Raw genomic sequence first — 19,724 nt, 5'->3', positions numbered from 1 at the left:
TTTCTTTGCATTTATTTTTTTGCAGCATTTATTCCCAGGCCGTAAATTTTTGTTTCTCCTGGGATATCTTTTTCTTCTGTGCAACCTCCTCTTCTGGTTTAGGAACAATCTGTTCCTTTTCAGTAAGGATCATCTCAATGTAGCAGGGAGAGCTAATGTATGGGTTGAACGGACCATGAGCTCTGTAAATCCTGCACTGCACCTTAGGGGCTTTGTTCACCTGGATGTGCTCAATGACCAGAGAATCTGCATCTAAGTTCAGCATTACTCTCTGCATTTTTGAGCATGTGCAGTAAAAATTCAGCACTTTGGGCCACTGACCCTGCATCCATCCCCGCTGTTTGGCCTGGGCACACCTGCCAACTCCACCATTGTAATGACCGAATGGCACACATTGCTTCTGTAAAGTGATATCCTTCAGATACTTGGTGGCTTTTCGGATGTGCATACCCTTAATGGCCTGGATGGTTTCACAAGTGTTCTTAAAGTGAACATGAAGATTTGAACCTCTTGGTCACCTCAGACCACTTAGAAGGAAAGCCCGGTCTACCATTTATACTGCCCTTTTGAGAAGTCACTGTATCTCTTACTCTGACTTCATGCCAAAGGGAGTTAATTTTACCACTTCTACCTTGTGAACTTGCAAGGCGCCTGTAGTGTTATTCAACAGGAAACTATTTGCCTCTTGGGACAGACGATATTTTGTTGTGTAGAAATGTCTTCAGCATTGCAGCATGTCTTAGCATCCCTGACCTCTGAAGTACTAACAGCCAGAAGCACACCCCACCCCTGCATTGGGGTACCAAAGATTCCTAAATGCTCTCTAGAAGGATGGCACTGCCCAACGTTAGAACTATTGAATGTGAAGACAGAAGATGCCACAATGTTAAGTATATGCTTCCCTATCCCAGAAGACTCAAAGCTGTGTCCTGTTTGGTGAATCAGCCACTCCAAGAGTGTAAGTTCTATTTTGACTGAAAGGCCTCCACCACATGCTAGCTGGGTGACCTTGAACAAGGTAGCTAAACTTGGGGAGCATTAGTTTCATCTGTGAAATAGGGGTGAAGCCTGCTGAACTCGGGAGCAGTAGTCCCTAGTACAGGGGCAAGTGTTCTTCCCTGAACTTCCCCCGGCTCCTCTCTCTGTTCCTCATGGCTCTGAGAACATAGTGAGATCATTGCCTAATTTACCGAGCACAAGAGTTAAGGAGCAAGGATGTGTAAAGAAATGAAGTCAGTGGGGAGACTTCAAGTCCCAGCCTTAGTATAATTATCTTCGATGGTGCAAATGGAGAGGTAGATGCTAGTCCCCTGGCAGGATATGTAGGCGGCTTTCCTATTTCATAATGGAGCACTTTTTCTTCACAGTGGAGCTTAAATTAAAACCAAACAGCGGACTGTTTGGTTTTACTAAACATGAAGTATATATGTCTTGGCTATTTTGGAATATCTTGTACATTAAGACCCCTAAGAGTTTATAGAAGCTGGTTTCATTAAACTTACAAAATGTTATTTAGAGCAAATAAAACCAATTTCTGGCCTCTGAAAGCTTATACTACAAATCCCAGAAAACAAAATGTTATCTTTTTGTGATGGTGTTTTAACCGCTTTGAGGGAGTATTAAAAGTGAAGAAGAAATCAGGGTTTTAGATACTGCAGAGGTGGCAACCTGTAGTCAAGCGGCATCCAAATTCTATCTAGTTTTCCTTGGTTCCTAGATTCTGTCACGTAAAATGAAAACCAGAATCCCCTGCCTGCATGGCCTGGGATGGGAACTAAGGCTTTTACTCTATCCGGGGTTTCTGCCTTACCTCTTTTTTTTTTTTTTTTTTTTTTTTTTTTTTCTTTTTTGGCCATGCCACACGGCACGTGGGATCTTAGTTCTCCGACCAGAGATCAAACCCGTGCCCCATGCAGTGGAAGCACAGAGTCCTAACCACTGGGCCACCTGGGAATTCCCTGCCTTACCTCTCAAGGCCAGAATTACAATGGTTGGAGGAGGGGAATCAGAGCTCCACCCCGCACCTACCCAGAGGAATAAAAATCTTTTCCTCCAGGGCTTCCCTGGTGGCGCAGTGGTTGGGAGTCCGCCTGCCGATGCAGGGGACACGGGTTCGTGCCCTGGTCCGGGAAGATCCTACATGACGCGGAGCGGCTGGTCCCATGAGCCATGGCTGCTGAGCCTGCGCGTCCGGAGCCTGTGCTCCGCGATGGGAGAGGCCACAACAATGAGGCCTGTGTACCGCAAAAGAAAAAAAAAAAAAAATCTTTTCCTCCAAATCCCAGATTTCTTTTGGTCACTGACTCTGGTTTCTTTCACCTTTAAACTTTTCTACTCTTAACACTCCATAAACCATGCACTGACAAGAGGTCGTCTTGTACAAGAAGCAGCCGAGTGAACGTGCCCTCCTTGCTGGTAAGGACTCCGCCACCCCTGGCTCATCCTACCCTTCTCTCCCCCTAGTTCTGACAGAGGACCAGCCAACCGGTTGTTGAATGAGTGAGTGAATGAATGAATGAATGCAGGCCATTTTTACTGAGACTGCTGGCAAAACATCCAAAGAGAAAACAAAGGGGAAGACAAACACATTTGCTCACAACTGAAGTTCACTTTCCAAATTTTTTAGCAACAAATAATAGAAAGAGCAACTCCAAAAAATGTGAACTGAGTTCAGAGCAGCTCCAGTAAAAGTTGCAGCTTGCTGTCTGACTGGGTCAGGTTCCTGGATGCCATCGCCCAGCCCTTTGGTACAACATGCTACGTAGCCCTGTCATCACAGATCTGCTTCTCGGCCCTTCCATGACCCGTGGTTCACACCCAGAGCTCTCTTTGTATCTTTTCCCGTTAGCTTTCAGAGGTTCTCATTACAGTAGGACTCTCTCCGTTCCCAGAAGCAGATGCACAGCCTAGCTGATCCCTGGATTGTAAAAATGAACAATACTACCAAAGGAAGACAACCCCATATGAGGCTCTGCAGTCCTCATACCCAGCAGCAACCAAGAAAGGCTTGGTTCTTTGTCTGGAACAGATGCTCACCCCACGCCCCCAAAAAACTGCTTGGTCCAAAAGATGGAGAAGATGAGCAACAGAGCGGCGCTGAGGATGACAGCCAGCAGGTAGGCAAAGGTCCGGAACTGCGGGTTGCGGAAACACCCCCTCAGAGAGTCGGCGCTGGGGCTGGGGCTGGTGGTAGGGGCCACGTCCTGGGGGTGCCCAGTCTGGCTGCCAGGCCCGGGGCCGAGTTCCAGCGTGTAGACCCGGGGCTGGCGCAGAAAGTAGCGGCCCTTGGGCTCATCCTTGAGACAGAGCTGGCGGCCTTCCAAGATGACGTGGTGGGGCTCCAGGCGGAGCAGGGTGAGCACGGCAGTGTCCGTGGGCAAGTCAGTGACAGGCTGTCCGGAGGCCAGCACAGTGGGCTGGCGACAGAGCGGGCACAGCAGCCGGCGCCGGGCCGGAGTCACCAGGCTGAGGTGGGCCAAGCATTCCACGCAGAAGGAGTGGCAGCAGTCCAGCACTTTGGGGGTGTGGAACGTGTTGTTGAAGGGGTTCCAGCACACAGGGCACTCCGGCTCCCGGCCCTGCTTCTCCGCCATCCTCAGACCAGACACTGGCAGGTCTGGCAGGAGATGTCCTGGCAGAAAGGGAAAAGGAGCAAAGGAACACCCATTAAGCTCCGTGCCTGTACTTGGCCCTAGGCTGTGTCCGGTGGGTTGTTGAAAGGTATTACCGCCCACATTTCACAGATGAAAACACTTAGGTTCAAAAGGTGAAGTGAAATGAACTTATCTACAAAACCGAAATAGAGTTACAAATGTAGAAAACAAACTTACGGTTACCAGGGGATAAGGGGGGGGACGGATAAATTGAGAGATTGGGATTGACATATACATACTACTATATATAAAATAGATAACTAATAAGGACCTACTATGTAGCACAGGGAACTCAATACTCTGTAATGGCCTATATGGGAAAAGAATCTAAAAAAAACGATGGATATATGTACATGTATAACTGATTCACTTTGCTGTACACCTGAAACTAACAGGTGTAAATCAACTATACCCCAATAAAAATTAAAAAAAAAAAAAAGAAGAAGAAGCGATTGTTTCAGATCACCCAGTTCCTAAGCCGTAGAGTTAGGTGCGGCGCTCCTGCAGCATCCCCTCTAGCGGGCCCAGGCCTCAGGCACCCCACGATCATGAGCTCCCGCTCAAGGAGATGGCACCCTGGCTTTGGAAATGGATAAAAATGCTCCTTGTGCTGCATGTGATTGCCCTTGGCCTCTTGGGCTCCAGGGAGAGGGAGAGGAGCCACAGTCAGTGCTTCGTGCTACAGGGCAAATAATTCCTTCCCTGCTGCCTCGGATCCTGACTAGCACAGAGACGGGCTTTGTGAATTCCCTGGTCTATCCCTCCTCTGGGGGCAAATGCCAGGCCCTCTCTCCCTCCTCCCCTTGGGCTGCAGGGCCAATCCTCAGTGCCACTGGCCCGGTCTTTGTGCAGGGCACTGGCCTGGCAAGGGGGCCTCTGGGAAGGCTTTTCCCCTTGACCTGGAAACATGGAGAGGCTCCCCTACCCAGATCAGCCCTCCCAGAGCCTCCTCCCAAGATCTGGCCTCCCCTGGCTCCTCCCCACCCATTTGTCCTAGAAACTCCCAGAGTACCCACCTGGCCTTCCTTGGCACTGCGGCTGTCAGGCAGACTACCCCGAAGGGCCTGAGGCTCCAGCCTCTTCCCCTTCAGAATCTGCAAAGCTTTGGGAGGCTGCCTTCTCACCACCAACCCCGGGGCCCGTCTCCATAGCAGCGTACACACAGCACCTGGAGCTGCCAGGTAGCCCAGGCTGCAGTCTCCTGAGCGCACCGCCTGCAGCAAAGGCCAGAGAGCTGCCCAGGTGGCGGGTGGTGAGGTGAGGGACCAGCGTTCCCCTGCGGCGTGGCAAACAACCAACCCTGGAAGCCAAGTTATCTGTGAGATTGTGGGTGGTCTCTTCAAGACCTGGGATCCCTGGCCTGGAAAGGCAGGGGTGGCAATTTCCTTCTTCTAGATTGTGGAGAGGGTAAGTGAGCCTTCTGGGTTTCCTCTCTCCTGGGCCCTCATTTCTTTTCTAAAATGGCTGAAACCTCCTTTGCCCTGCCCTTCAATTGCTATGAAATTCACCTGCTGCACAGCCTAAAGTCTCTGAATACTCTCTGAATATCAGATTCAACAAGTCCTCTCCCATCCCCTTCTGATCACTTAATGTGCCCAAGGAGCTGCACTCAGAACATGCAAGCCCGGCTGCCTTCTTTGTCCTTAGATGACACAGATGGTCAGCCTGGCAGGCACTGACAGCTGAGATCTTGGAGTCCAAGACTCAGCCCTCCCACCACCCTTGGGACTTAAAAGTGGGAGTCAGGGAGGACTATTTCAACCAGAAACACTTGACTTTTTGCATATTGGTCTTTTTTTTTTTTTTTTTTGCGGTACACGGGCCTCTCACTGCTGTGGCCTCTCCCGTTGTGGAGCACAGGCTCCGGACGTGCAGGCTCAGCGGCCACGGCTCACGGGCCCAGCCGCTCTGCGGCATGTGGGATCTTCCCAGACCAGGGCACGAACCCGTGTCCCCTGCATCGGCAGGCGGACTCTCAACCACTGCGCCACCAGGGAAGCCCCGCATATTGGTCATTTGAACAAGTTGAAGACTTGAGCTTCTGAGGAAAAAAAAGTTTAAAAACCTCTTCTCCATCCTAACCACTCACTTTGCAGATGGGAGGCAAGAAGTGACTCTCACCCAAGGTCCCTCACTAGTTAGTGGTGACACCTGGACTTCCAGGCCACCACCATGCTGCTGTCAGAAAGGTAGAGCCCTCACCCACTCAGCCCACCTGCTGGATGTGTGTTATTAACTGGATAGTGAGTGCTTGCCTTTCACTAGGAGATTCCTCGTGGCCAGAAGTCTCTCATGGTAGGAAGCCAGGAACCGTGCAGGGGGAGCTTGGGGGTCACGAGTCTCCCTTGTGCCCCCAATATGACATCATCTACCCTGACTGAGTTGGCGCCTGAAGCAAAACCCGCTTACATTCTCACCCATGGCTTCCGGGTTTCCTTCTAGAGCCTAGACCTCTGTCACTGCCCCCATGACAGGGAAGAGGAAGTGAAGACATGCAGGAGGGGGATGGCACAGCGCTGGCTGGAGCTCGGATAGTTTGCCAAAGATCCTCACCAACGAATGCCTCCTTCTGTGGACAATTCGTCCTTTCTACGAGCAGTCATTGTGTTAATGAGAGCTCGCCGCACGCCAGGTGCTGTGCTAGGCACTGGGTAAATAATGGGGAACAAAATAGACATGGTCTTTGACCTCATGACATTTAGAGTCTAGTGAGGGAAAGAGACATTTAATGACTGAGGGCAATAAATACACAATTTTAATTAATACTATAAAGGACAAAAAGGAAACTGGGCTTAGGGGACTTGTTGCTTCAGGTGAGATCACCAGGGAAGCTTTCTCCAGAGAGAGATGATATGAAAGCCAAGACCAGCGGATGAGAAGAATCCAGCCCTGCAGGGTGGAAGAAGAGCATTCGAGCTCAAGGGAACAGCACGTACCAAAGCCTTAGGGTGAGAAAAAGCTCTGTCTTGAGAAAGTGAAAGGAGGCCGGGTGACTGGGGTGTAGTGGATGGGTCTGGGTGGGGAAGTGGCTTTTAGGAAGAAGCCAGAGAGGCTGCCCTGGAGGCTGGGGAATGCATCTGGGCTTTATTCTAAGGCTGAGTGTGTGTGTATGTTATGTGCTTGCAGGCAGGGTTGGGGGGTGGGGGGTGGGGGGGTGACCCGATCCTATTTCCATTTTTAAAGCAACATTCCAGCTGCAGAGCAGAAGACAGAGTGAAAGGGATAAGTGGAAATGGAAGACCAGTTAGGGGCTCTAGCCGTGGTCCAGGCTGGGATGGTGGGGCTTGATGCATGTGAGGCGTTGGTGGAGAAGATCAAAGGGATGGGTGAAAGATATCTTTGCAGATGCAATCAAATATACTTTGCAAGAAGCAGTGGACAGCATAGATTCTAGAACCAGGTTGTCAAGGCTATTGACCCCCGACACACTGCTTGTTAGGGCTGTGATTCCAAGTGAACTGTTTAACCCCTCTGTTCTTCAGTTTCTTCTGAAGAGGAAGCTAAAAGTGGTGCCTCAGAGGGTAAAGCTCTTAGACAGAGCCTGGCACCCAGTAAAGACTATATATGAGGTGGCTGCATTATCTCTGCAAATGGATTGGAGAGAGAGGAAGGCTCAAGGCTGACTTTGAGGCCATGAAATTTTCTGCGTTGAGCTTTGAGGAGCCCCTGAATTCCAGAGTGTGTCAGAAGCAGACCTTTAGTATTTATCAAAGGCCTTAAAATATACATAACCTTGATTCAGCAGTTCCCCCACTGGGAATTTATCCTGTGGAAATATTCCAGGACCTGTGCCAAGATTTGGGTAGAAAGCACAGCTCTAATGGTTAAAAATTGAAAACTGCCTAATTATCCAATAGTAGGACACTTATTAAATAAATTCTGCTCCATCCATACAAAGAGACATTCTGCAGCCTTTAAATGATGTGATAAAACATCTATTGATATGGAAATACGTTCATGACATGTCATTAAGTGAAAAGAACCAGTAATAAAACCATATTACAGTACGATCTAATTTTTCAATATATGTGTGCAATGGAAAAAACTGTGTGGAAAAACAAACATTGAAATGTCAACAGTGCTTATCTCTGGGGGTAAGGTTATAGGTTTGTTAGTTTGTTTGTTTTTCATTCTCTTGCCTGAAAATTCTAACTTTATTGCACTAAGCTTGTATCACTACCCTTAAAGATCTTCCCCTCCCCACAAAGCAGACTTCCATTTTCTGAAGTTCCATGGCCGAAGCTGTAAGATGCTCAAGAGGAGGAATGATCCCTGTTGAATCAGCACCTGGGCCCTGATCTGCCATGGTCACCTCAGGCCTTGTCTGTGGTTTCAGAGTCTGTCTCCAGGAGGGACTCTGGCCACTTATCCACCAACGACTCACTCTCAAGCCAGGACGTCCCAATACCACCCCAAAGACATCTCCTCAGTCTGTGACCAGGTCAGTCAGCCAAATATCCACTGTCTGTAGCATCACCCCAATACTTTCAACCTGCAGAGGAGAGAGGTGAAGAACTAGCATTTTTATAGGACTTCCCAGTTTACAAAGGGCCTCAGTCTTGGCCAGGGTCTAAGTGTGGTAACTCACATCTTGATGGTATAATTTGCCTTTTACAATTTTTTTTTCCATTCAATTCTGTAAAACCACCCTCTGAAGGAAGCAGGATCAGGAGTCGACAGCGTGCAGCTATGGAACCAGACTTCTTTGCTGTGAGGTCTTAGACAAATGGCTTAACCTCTCTGAGCTTTGTTTTCCTCTGTAATATAGGCTAATGATCTCACCTTATGAGCTTGCTGTGAGGAGGGGATAATGACTGTTATGTGCCCAGCAAAGCACAGCAGATGATCAATACATAGGTAGCATGCTAGTTTTACACTCATTTTATAGATGGGAACGTCAAGGCTCAGAATGGTGAAGTGACTTGCCCAAGGCTTCACAGCTAAAGAATGGCTGAGCTTGAAAGATGATCCCAGTAGCCCTGCCTCCCAGGACAGCGTTGCATCTCAGGATGCAGGGCCCTGTGACCCGTCCCTCCACGACCCTCCCTGGTTCCTTACCTGCTCCCTCAGCGCCTCCTCCACCTCCTCCTGCTCCTTTGCCTAGCACGGCCCTGCAGCATGTGCTCTGGGCTCTGACTTCTCCCGGCCTCGTTTCCAGGCAGTTGTGGGCGTGCCTCATTTGCATGGTCTTCGGGAAGCTCTTGGCCAGATCTCCGTCTAGGATTTTCTCTCCTTCCCTCTGCTGCCTTTGGACTGTCTGAGCCTACCAGGGACAGCCTGGAAGCTTTGGTTTCATCTTCCTCCTGTGAGTCACTCTTGCTTTCTCTCTAAGGGGGTCGAAGTCCACTCATCTTTGCAGGCCTCTGTTCTGCACCCGGTTGATCTCCTGCATCACCTCTGACCGCACCGCCTTGGCTCACACACAGCCTTATGGGCAGTTGACAGGCAGGCAGGTTGTCTCTGATGCCACTTCTGCACCTTGGCGCGGATCGATCCTTTCCTACTCTGCGCCCTGCAACTAAAATACAAAGGGCACTTGCAAAATATTGAGAAAATTATTTAATCCAAAAGGAAAACCATCAGGGGAGAGTCACTGAAGCCTAAGCCTGAAGAGCCTGGGTTCTCAATCAAGTCAGATTTCTGGGTCAGAGTCAAGTCCTCGCTCAGAATCCGGACTCTACTTACTAGGGATGGAGACTTGAGCAAATTAATTTCTCTAGATATTATTTTTCTCAGCTGAAAATGGGCATAATAATTTTATCTATTTGATCCACAGGTTAAATGAGACAATAATGCATGCAGAGATCATAACACAGTGCCTGGTACATAGTAACGTGCAGTAAATGTTAACTATTATTAAGAGTTGATCAGGCAAATCACAGAAAAAGAAATACAAGTGGAATATATATGTAATTGTTCAACCTCATTTATAATTAGAGAAATTCAGGTTTAAAATAAGATACTGCTATTTTTCCTATCAGACTGACAACATTTAACATAATATTAGCTAAAACCCACTACTATTATTAAAAGTAATAATAGCAGTTTATGTGCTTTATTAAATGCTTTTGATCTGGGACAGTGAATCCTCCCAACACTCCCACAAGGCACAATATGGATCACATAAAATAAATGACTTGTCCTTACTCTTCCACAGATAAGGAATCAGAAGCTCAAAGCAAGTAAGGGGTTTGTTTGCCCAAGAGCTCATGAGAAGCAAGTTAAAGAGCTGGGACTGCGAGTATGACTCTGAAATCTGTGCCGTTGCCTCACTGTCTCCCAAAAGTATGTTCAGTACGACCCATCTTTTGTTCCCTCTCCTATTCTCTGTATATATGGTCCTCTTCTTTTATTCCTTTACTGACCATTTAAGTTGGGGTTTGGAGAATAAACAGAAATAAATGTATCTTATGATGTAATCAAATGCCCTAGTCCCCTTATTTTGTATTTGAAAATTTTTATTTTAGAAGAGGTAATACATTTGCATGTTCAGCACGAGAGGTTTCATTTTGCAATGAAAATGTTGTTCTCCCAGCTACCTAATTTCCCTAAAAATTAAGGAATTGTACTATCTGTTTCTTGTGTATCTTTCCAAAGATGCTTTATGAATACACAAGCAAACCTCCTGTGTCAAAATGTCTCTGTATTCCTATTCCTCCTTTTTACACAAATGTGCATTTGGTATACATGGTTCTACACCTTGCTTTTTTCACTTAAGGATGTATCTGAGATATCATTCTGTATTAGTGCATAAAGAGCTTTTTCAGTTTTTTAATGGTTGTATCAGATTTCATTGAATGGCTTTACCACAAATTACTTAACCATTCCCTTGTTGATCTAATCCCTTCATTTGTTGTTGTTTGGTTTTTTTTTTTTTGCCACGCCTCAAGGCATGCGGGATCTTAGTTCCCTGACCTGGGATTGAGCCCGGGCCCCCTGCAGTGGAAGCACTGAGTCCTAACTAGTGGACCACCAGGAAGTTCCCTCATCCCTTCATTTTAAATATATAAATACTGGCTGGAAAAATAATTGCCAAAATGATTGCAGGATTTAGATTAGCCTTGAATTGTCTGAAAAATAGCTGTGTTCTTTGAGAAGTTGTAGATCCCTAACAAAGACCTCTAAGCATTTTTCCTCTTTCTGAGCAGAAGACAGAGAGATGCCTCAAGGCTTGACCTGGTGGCCTGGAATTCCCTCGCAGCCCTAGAACGCCCTGCTTTCCAGTATCACTTCTGGTTAACTAAGGTTAGTGAGAATTCAGGACACTGATTCAGCCCAAAGGATCTGGTTCGTATTTGAGAGTTTGGAAGCCATGCTTTCTGGTTTGGCAGCTCATGTGAACCATGAAGTTTATACACTTTTACATAATAATATAATTCCCTGGAAGTATCTAAAAGGTATGTGTGATATTGTGATTTATAATAAGAAATACATGTATATTTGGCCTTCATTCTATTCCTGGCCTGGGATTGAACCCACGCTCCCTGTGGTGGAAGCATGAAGTCTTAACCACTAGACCGCTAGGGGAGTCTCTTGTTTACAATGCTATTGCAGAAGACTGTTTATTGATCTGTGAAAATGGTCACAATATACTATAAATGGAGGGGGGCAAAGCAATTACAAAATGTTATATGTATGATCCAGATTTTTTAAAACAAAATTTATATATAAAGCCGAAAGGCCATGAGACAAAATGTCCCAATGGTTATCTCTGCGTGCTAAGTTTACTGGTATTGCCATTTTCTTGTTAACTATATTTTCTAAACTTTTATTAATAAATATGTATTACTTTTGCAATAGGAAAATTCACTTGGAAAACAAGGAAGTCTGAGTTTTCTGCAACCCGGGAATCCAGAACTTAAAAAGAAGCAAGGAGGGTGTGTAAGAAATCAGTCAGGGCATTGCAAGCATTGACATAAAAATAAAATAACCCATGGCCCTTTCCCGGGTCACTGCTTGTCTAGTGAGCAAATGCATTATCGTTAATATCTCTGGGTGGTCAGGGCTAGGGAGTACTTTGCAAACAGTGGAAAATTTTCCGGGGAGATACCCAGGAGAGATAGTGAGCCATCTCAGGAATTTGAGAGTTGAACTAATTTAGTTCATGCTTCGGAGGTGAGGTCAGTCAGCTGGAAAAGCACCTTGTCTAAGCAGTACCTTGGAACCGGATGAGTGAAGAGTCATGAGACTTGGTGAGGCCCAGCCAAAGTCGGGAGTGGAGGCGGAGGGTGGCATGAACCATGCGAGGAGGAAAAGGCAGCAGAAGGCAGTAAATGGGCAGTGGAGGATGGAGAAAAGGCGGTGACGAGGCAGGTTTTGGTCCGGTGATCAGAGTTGAGCGAGCTCCCACCCCCCGCCAAGGGCAGGGGGCAACTTTCCCTGTGGGGCATCACATTGTTATCACTTGGAGCCAGGAGGCCAGAACAGTCCCAGCAGCAGAGGTATCACCTGGAGATTGATAGGAATGCAGAAGCTCAGGCCCATTCCAGACCTACTGAATCAGAATTTGCATTTTCACGAGATCCCCAGGGGGATCCAGAGACACACTGAAGTATAAGGACTAATTTAGGAAAAAATATCCCCAGTATGTGCTCCTTCACTCATCCTGGGTACACGTGTCTTCAAGTTCTTAAAGACTTCTCAAGGATCTGACACCAGGAAGAAGATGTCCCAGACAGGGCTGGGTGAATCTCAGCCGGGGAATGGACACCGTCCCTCCCTCCCCGTTTCCTGTGTGCAGCATCTGAGTTTGTTTTACACGTCACAATCCTCATGCAAAGCCCTTGGGGCCAGATGTGTTTCAGAGTTCAGAATTTTTCATATTTTAGGAAGATAATATGATGCATTTACCATATACTAGTGAGACCTGAGGCAGCACCTGGTAATCAAATGTATTAATATTCTGCAATTTATTTTTTATTTTATTGATACTCTGCAGTTTATTATAAAGATTGATACCCAAAAGAATAAGCACCATCAGGTCAATTTTGGCACCAAATTTAATGAAAAAAACCTTTGTCTCCAGAACGTGGGGTTTTTAAGCACTGTGGATAAGGATTATGAACTGTTTTTTAATTTTATTTTATTTTAAAAATGTGTCAATTGAATAAATTTAGATACACTGATATAACACTATTTCCCAGCCCTCGTTTACCTCAGACTTAGCAGGAACTACAGGATCTAGATATTCTTTCAGATATAAAGTAGTTCACATAATTCCTTCCATCAAGCAGGTCACATCTGGCATTGTTATTCCCAGATCAATTCAAGGGATTCTGTGAGGAGTGATTGGATTTTGATGAAATTAAGAATTTATCGCAGCTAACACCAATGCGAAATGTCAGAGCTGAGGCTGGACCCCAGGGCCTGCGCTTTCCTCCTCTCCCTTCATCTGCCTTCCCCTCCCCTCTGTGTCCCCAGGCAGAGGGTTCCGGCTGAGGACACAGGACAGCAGGCCTTCTGCCCATGCCACCTGGTGTGTTTAGAAACACAGAACTGCAATTGGACGGTTCTTCCTCCAGCTGGGCTGTGAATGAAGCATCTTGTCTTCCAGTCCCCCAGACTTGCCGCCACATCAGGGTGGCAGCAATTTGCCCCCTGAAGGTCCTTGGAGTCAGTTGGGCCAGGCACAACCAGGTAAGTCCTGACACTTACTCTGAAGCCTTTCTCCACATGACCCCTGCCAGGAAGACAGCGGCAAAAAATTGCAAGAGGCAGTTTGTACAGGGAAGGGCCAGGGCAGTTTCCAGGAAGGTCTCAAAGGCCTTCTGCAAATGCCCGGAGAGGAGGCTCCTGGGCCAAAGTCCATCTCTGCTCTTGGAATGCTCAGCTTGCAGTGCCCACTGAGGGATCCTTTCACTCACGGGGGCTTTTAGTTGAAATCAGGAAGCCGGGCCCCTCCCTCCTCACTGGGCTCCTGGGGCCTCATGGTTTGCTCTCTTCTCACCCTTTCTCATTTGTGTTCGTCTCTACATCTGTCTAGTTTCCCTTCTCTCATGGGAGTTTATTCTTTAACTTTTATTGTAGTACATGTCCAATATGGAAAAATTAGGCAACTTAGATGAATAGAACACTGACAAGAACAATGCTACGCACTATTGGAGGGGCTCTACCTGAATCGTATGACATCCCTGATGAGAACTCTGTGAGTAGGTGCTACCATCATACCATCTCCACCTCACAGACGACAGCACTGAGACCCACATTAAGTCTCTTGCCCAAGGTCGTGAGGCTAAGAAGCAGCAGACTGGGATTTGAACCAGGCATGGTGGTGCTGGAGTCCATGCCCTAAACCCAGGCCACACTGCCACCTATAAGGAGAAAACAAACTCACCCAAAATCCTACATGCAGAGATGACCAGCGAAAAAATAAACCTCAGGATCCAAACAATGTGAAGGGTCTGACATAAAACCCTCTCCACAATAAATAAGACTGTAAAAGTAACATCATCTGGATGAGAGGCAACTCAAAGTGGTTTTTGTAATTGTATTATTGTATTCTAATTATCACATGGTTCAAACAAAAGGGTCGTAGAATCTTCAGTATGAAACTTGAATTATGGTTTCACAATAAGAACTTTTCTACGGATGGTAATTAGAAACAAAGAAAAATTCTTTCTGGACAAAGGTATGTTTATCATAGCCTTTCGGTGTATAGCCTTTCAGCCTCTTTATAAGTATTTTAAATGCAAAATTTTTTCATACATTATTATAAAATATGTCATACTCTATGTACTGTTTTGTAGCCTTTCCGCTTATCTTTCCACATCATAAAAGTCTTCTACAACCTTTTCTTCAAAATAAAAGTAGTCTTGTTTTTGATCATAAAAGTGACAAAGGAAATAACAAATTTATGTATTTGCTTGTCGTATATGCGTGATATGTCTCTGAAAGAGTACAGTAGATGCTGGTAACACTGGTTACCTCTGGAGGGAGCCAGATGGAAGGCAGACGTGGATGAGAGGGAGACTTTAATGTATAAACTCTTGCACTCTTAATTGTGACTATGTGAATGCGTTATCTATTTCAAAAATAATTAAGTCTTTAAAATGAAACATTCATCCTCATTACCAAAAAAAAAAGGCATAAAGTAGAAGGTAAATTCATCTTTAAACTCAATACCCAGAGATAACATTGTTAACATTTTTGCTATATTTCTTCCAGACCTTCATCTATCAATGTATAGACATATGTGCAGATATATTTTTACCAAAATGGGATGAGGCTGTATGGGGCTGTTTTGTCACCTGTGTTTTTCACTTAGGGTGAATCACGGACGACATTTCATGCAGCCCCATTTTAAATGTGTACAAGGTTAGTCATGTGAAGGTGGCTGGTTTCCAAAAGACTATTTCTGGATGGACTGTGAGTTCAGCACCTGGATATGCAGTGCTAGTTGACACCAGTGTTATTTTATTGGAAGACTCAGATGAAATTATGATTGTGAAAGTAGTCTGTATGGAGCATTTAAGGTTTTACTGTTAAAATTCTGGCCTGTTAACTGGAGGTGTCAGGAAGAAAGGTAGAATCAAAACCAGCTGGTCCAGCTTCCTTCTTATGTTGGCCCGGGGACCTGACACTTCCCTCGTACAGTCTTCAGCATTTACACACGCATCTTTAAAACTGAGGTTTGCAAAGTTTAAGCGCACAGAGTGTTAGCCAAGGGCATGGAACAACAGAAACTCTGCTGAAGGTCCTCCACAGCTGGTGGGAATGTGAACTGTGACAAACTTTGTGGAAAAGAGGTGGTATCCACTAAAGCTGATCATGCACTCTACCCTGTGGCCCAGAATGGCCTCCCCTGGTTATATAGTGAATACAATGCCTGCATATTTCACCAGGTGACATACTAATGGAATGTTCAGAGCAGCACTAATTATAAGAGCCCCAAACTAGAAACACCCATATGCCCATCAGTAGTTAAGTGGATAAATTATAATAATTGTCACATAATAGAATACTATCAAACAATGTCAATCTATCTCACAAACATGTAGAGCCCAAGAAGCCTGACGAAAATTAAACACACATATTGTTTCATCTAACTCTACTGCTGGATAACAAACTGTCCCAAAAATTAGTCTTAAAACAATTTACCGTTTTTCATGATTCTGTGGGCTAGCTGCCCAGTTTCTCTTCTGATTTCATCTATGGCTGCATTCAGCTGCAGGTTTGGCAGGGCTGGAAGGTCCAAGGTGACCTTGTTCACACGTGTGGTGGTACGGGGTTCTTCTCCACAGGGCCTAGGTCACTCCCTGACGTGGAAGTAGCATTCTAAGAGGGTGAAAGTGAAGCGGCAAGCTCTCTCTAAGGCTGAGCCTCAGACTTGCATAGCATTCGGTCTTCTGCATTCTGTTGGGCAAACCAAGTCAAAGGCCATCACCGATTCAAGGGCTGGGAAAATAGATCCCATCTATTAATGAGAAGTTACTTTGCAAAGGGTCATACATACAGGGACGGGAGAAGCTTGTGGCCATATCTTCCATCTACTACAATATGATTCTGCTTATATAAAGTAGAAAAGCAGACAAAACCAATTTATGCTGTTAAAACACCTTGGCAGATAGTTCTAAAGGAGAGTATGAGGGAGGCCATCTGCGTTCCTGGATGTATTATGCTTCTTCATCTAGGTTACTAGAGTGTGTTCAGTTTAAGAAAATTCAGCCAGCTATAAATTTAAGATATTTGAAACTCTGTGATGGCTAAACTTGAATTAAAAGTTTATATGTGTGTGTGTGTGTGTGTGTGTGTGTGTGTGTGTGTGTGTGTGTGTATAGTGGCTTAAAAAGAATGAAGTTCTCTTTCAAGTCACAGTACAGCTGGTCAGGCTGTTGGAACAGCTCAGCTCCTGGAGGCTATTTGGGGCCCCAGGTTCCTTCTTTCTTGTTGTTGCATCATCTTGTCCTTATCTGAATAGCTGAAGCTGTTGCTGGCAGTCTGCATCCCACCTAGTGGGAAGGGACTCAGAGGGGAAATCCTGGACAAACATACTCCTTTTGAGCTAATAGGGTGGAAGTTACATCACTTCCACTCACACTCCACTGAAACCAACTTATTCTTACGGCTGTGCCTAGCTGGGAATGCTGTCTTCGCTGGACTGCCTGTGCCAATAACTGCCCATTTCAGGAACAACTAACAGTCTGCTGTGTTTTAACGATGAAGCTGTTCTTTGATAATTATGCTTTAAAAAGGCCATTCAGAAAAAGCTAAGTTCCTTTATCTCAGTGTTAAAAGATTAAAAAAAAAACAAGTGGGGGCTTCCCTGGTGGTTCAGTGGTTAAGAATCCGCCTTCCAATGCAGGGGACGTGGGTTCGATCCCCGGTTGGAGAGCTAAGATCCTACATGCCGCGGGGCAACTAAGCCCCCCGCGCCTCAACTACTGAGCCTGTGTGCTCTAGAGCCCACGCACCACAACTAGAGAGCCCGAGCGCCGTGACTAGAGAGAAGCCTGTGCCGCAACAAAGAGCCCGCGCCCTGCAACGAAAGATCCCGTGTGCTACGACTAAGACACGGTGCAGCCAAATAAATAAATAAATATTTAAAAAACAAGTGACATGAGTTCTATACTTGCCATTCCTGTGTCAAAATGAAGGCTGTCATAGACTGAAAACAACACATCTCTCAATACCAGTGCTGAAAACACACATCTGGAGGTACATTTCTGCTGCTACAGCTAAAAGATCGGACATTATTTCTGTTTCAGTGACTCTAAACGCAGAACTCCTGGGGAACCTTGTTCAATAATCACTGTTCAGGAAGATAGTGATAATGGGGACTTGTCTGATACTTTGGGGACACCAGTGATATTCACTACATCACAGTACTTGCTGGTAGCTATTTTAAAGAAAATAATCACTCTTTTCCAGGTTATTTTTAACCTCTTAGTAAAAATGAAGGTCCTCTTATAAGATAGTCCAAGCCACCAAAAAATAAATAAAAAGGTTGTTAATAATCACCATGCATTTTGCCTTAAATATATAAATATTTTCGACTTAGATAAGTAAATATATAAATTTTTAAAAAAATTTTAAATATAATTGGCCAGATTCCAAGGGCTTATATACTTTCCTAGAAAAAAACTTGGACTTCCCTGGTGGTCCAGTGATCAAGACTCCACGCTTCCACTGCAGGGAACGCGGGTTCGATCCCTGGTCGGGGGACTAAGATCCTGCATGCCGCACACCGCGGCGAAAAAAGGAAAAAAAAAGAAAAAAAGTCAGCTGTCTTTGGAAAATTCCTTTATATGATTTTAGAGGAATAGCCTCTAAAATGAAGTAGTCAATGCACAAAGGTATACATTTTAGCAGCCTGTATCTTAGGTGCTGAGAGTACCTGATTAGACCATATAAGACTGAAAAATCCTATAATACCTTTGGATTTATTAATCTATTTTCTACTTAAAATGCACAGATAAGGAATTTTTATATCAAGCATGTGTAGAGGGTAGGGAAACATTTATTTATTTATTTATTTATTTGATTTTTATTTACCTTTGGCTGCGTTGGGTCTTTGTTGCTGCACATGGGCTTTCTCTAGTTGCGGCGAGCAGGGGCTACTCTTCATTGCAGTGCGCGGGCTTCTCATTGTGGTGGCTTCTCTTGTTGCGGAGCTCGGGCTCTAGGCGCGTGGGCTTCAGTAGTTGTGGCGCATGGGCTTAGTTGCTCCGCGGCATGTGGGATCTTCCTGGACCAGGGCTCGAACCCGTGTCCCCTGCGTTGGCAGGTGGATTCTTAACCACTGTGCCACCAGGGACGCCCGGGAAACAATTTTATTGGTAATAGAACTGGGCTGCTTCATCAGAGCCCTTCTATTTTCTCACATATGTTCCCGCTGTTCCCCTTCCCTGGGACCCCTCCCAACCACTCCCTTGGATTTGCTGTCTTCCTTGTAGAAGAAAGGCTCACCTGTAGTACTAATAGTTCAGGATTCCCTAGGACTTTCCCTGAGACACCTGTCTACTGCTCCCAGGCACCTGGCCAGGAGGATCTCCTTGGAGCCAAAAAAGTTAATAACTGGTCCAGAAAATACACGATGTCATGGCCTACAAATTTCTCAAATGAACTTTGTGACATCATGCAGAGGCAAAGGGGTGAGGAGGAAAGTCAGGCAGACCCAGGCCCAGATCTCAGTTCTCCCCTTCTTCCCCACGCAGATAACCTCGGGCAGAGGACTGGATGTCCCTGGGCCTCAGCTTCCTCATCTGTGACATGGGAATAACACAACTGCAGTGAGGCTACATGTATTCAGCCACCTGTAGGTGCTCAACGATGCAGCTTCCTCTCCTACCACCCACTTTGTCCTTTCAGAGCTCAAAGATCCATAACTTAGGGAATCACAGGGAAGCTGAACAATGGCTAAAGGTTTAGAAAATACCACCTAAGGAGAATGGGTGAAGGAGTGGTAAATGTGTTGTGTGAGCGTTTAGTCTGGACAGAGCGGGTGGTAAGGCGTTGTGGCTGCCATTTGTAGGCACCCACTAGCTTGCTTGGCATTTAACACAGTCGAGTCCTCGGAACAGCCCTGTAAAAAAACGTCTGATTATGAAGCTCCATATTGTAAGTGACGAAACTGAGGTTTTATAACTTTCCCAAGATCATCCAGCTAAATGGGGAAATGGAGAGTCCAATTCAGGTCTGACGCTTTGCACGAGCTTAAGATTCTCCTGCCTCGTGACTAGAGGCAGCATGGGGGAGGTGGCCCCAAAGAGGAGCAGGAGGGGGACAGGGAAGATGGCTGTCAGCCACTGGAATCAGGGACAGGCAGGAGCCAGAGAGGACGAATGCTAAATCTTTCTTTGGGACTCATCAGGAAGGGACTCTCCAGGCCTCAGCTGCCTTAGGTATGGACCTGCCTGACGGCAGGAGGGACTGTTTCCTGGAGGAAAGCAGGCTCGTGAGCACCAGGCTGGGGACTGAGTGCCCGGGGGCCACACAGACAGAGCCGAGCATCCTGCCCCTCCTCACAGAGGGGGGGGCTCAGTGGCTGGCACAGCGGAATCCATCTTTCTGCTTCTCTCTATATGTCCCATTGTTGTTGCGGAGATTCCCTTTGCCTTATTCTGGCCATTCCCC

General features: G+C 46.1%; 1 protein-coding gene and 1 pseudogene across 1 annotated transcript; both read right to left on the bottom strand.

The window, feature by feature from the left end:
• Window positions 1-28: 28 nt before the first annotated feature.
• LOC136794647 (large ribosomal subunit protein uL22 pseudogene) lies at window positions 29-499 on the bottom strand (annotated as a pseudogene).
• Window positions 500-2,605: 2,106 nt separating this feature from the next.
• Window positions 2,606-19,669, bottom strand: RNF183 (ring finger protein 183). The gene is made up of 6 exons (XM_059071579.2): window positions 18,144-19,669; window positions 15,750-16,004; window positions 12,808-12,928; window positions 11,811-12,101; window positions 8,712-9,171; window positions 2,606-3,631 (listed from the first exon to the last, which is right to left on the bottom strand). The coding sequence occupies exons 5-6, from the start codon at window positions 8,836-8,838 to the stop codon at window positions 3,033-3,035; spliced, it is 726 nt and encodes a 241-aa protein (XP_058927562.1). The 5' UTR covers window positions 8,839-9,171; window positions 11,811-12,101; window positions 12,808-12,928; window positions 15,750-16,004; window positions 18,144-19,669; the 3' UTR covers window positions 2,606-3,032.
• Window positions 19,670-19,724: the final 55 nt, after the last annotated feature.

The sequence above is a fragment of the Kogia breviceps genome, chromosome 8 (assembly GCF_026419965.1).
Source record: "Kogia breviceps isolate mKogBre1 chromosome 8, mKogBre1 haplotype 1, whole genome shotgun sequence".
Classification (NCBI taxonomy): Eukaryota; Metazoa; Chordata; class Mammalia; order Artiodactyla; family Physeteridae; genus Kogia; species Kogia breviceps.
The sequence above is the reverse complement of the archived record's forward strand: the minus strand, read 5'-3'. Positions and strand labels throughout refer to the sequence as shown.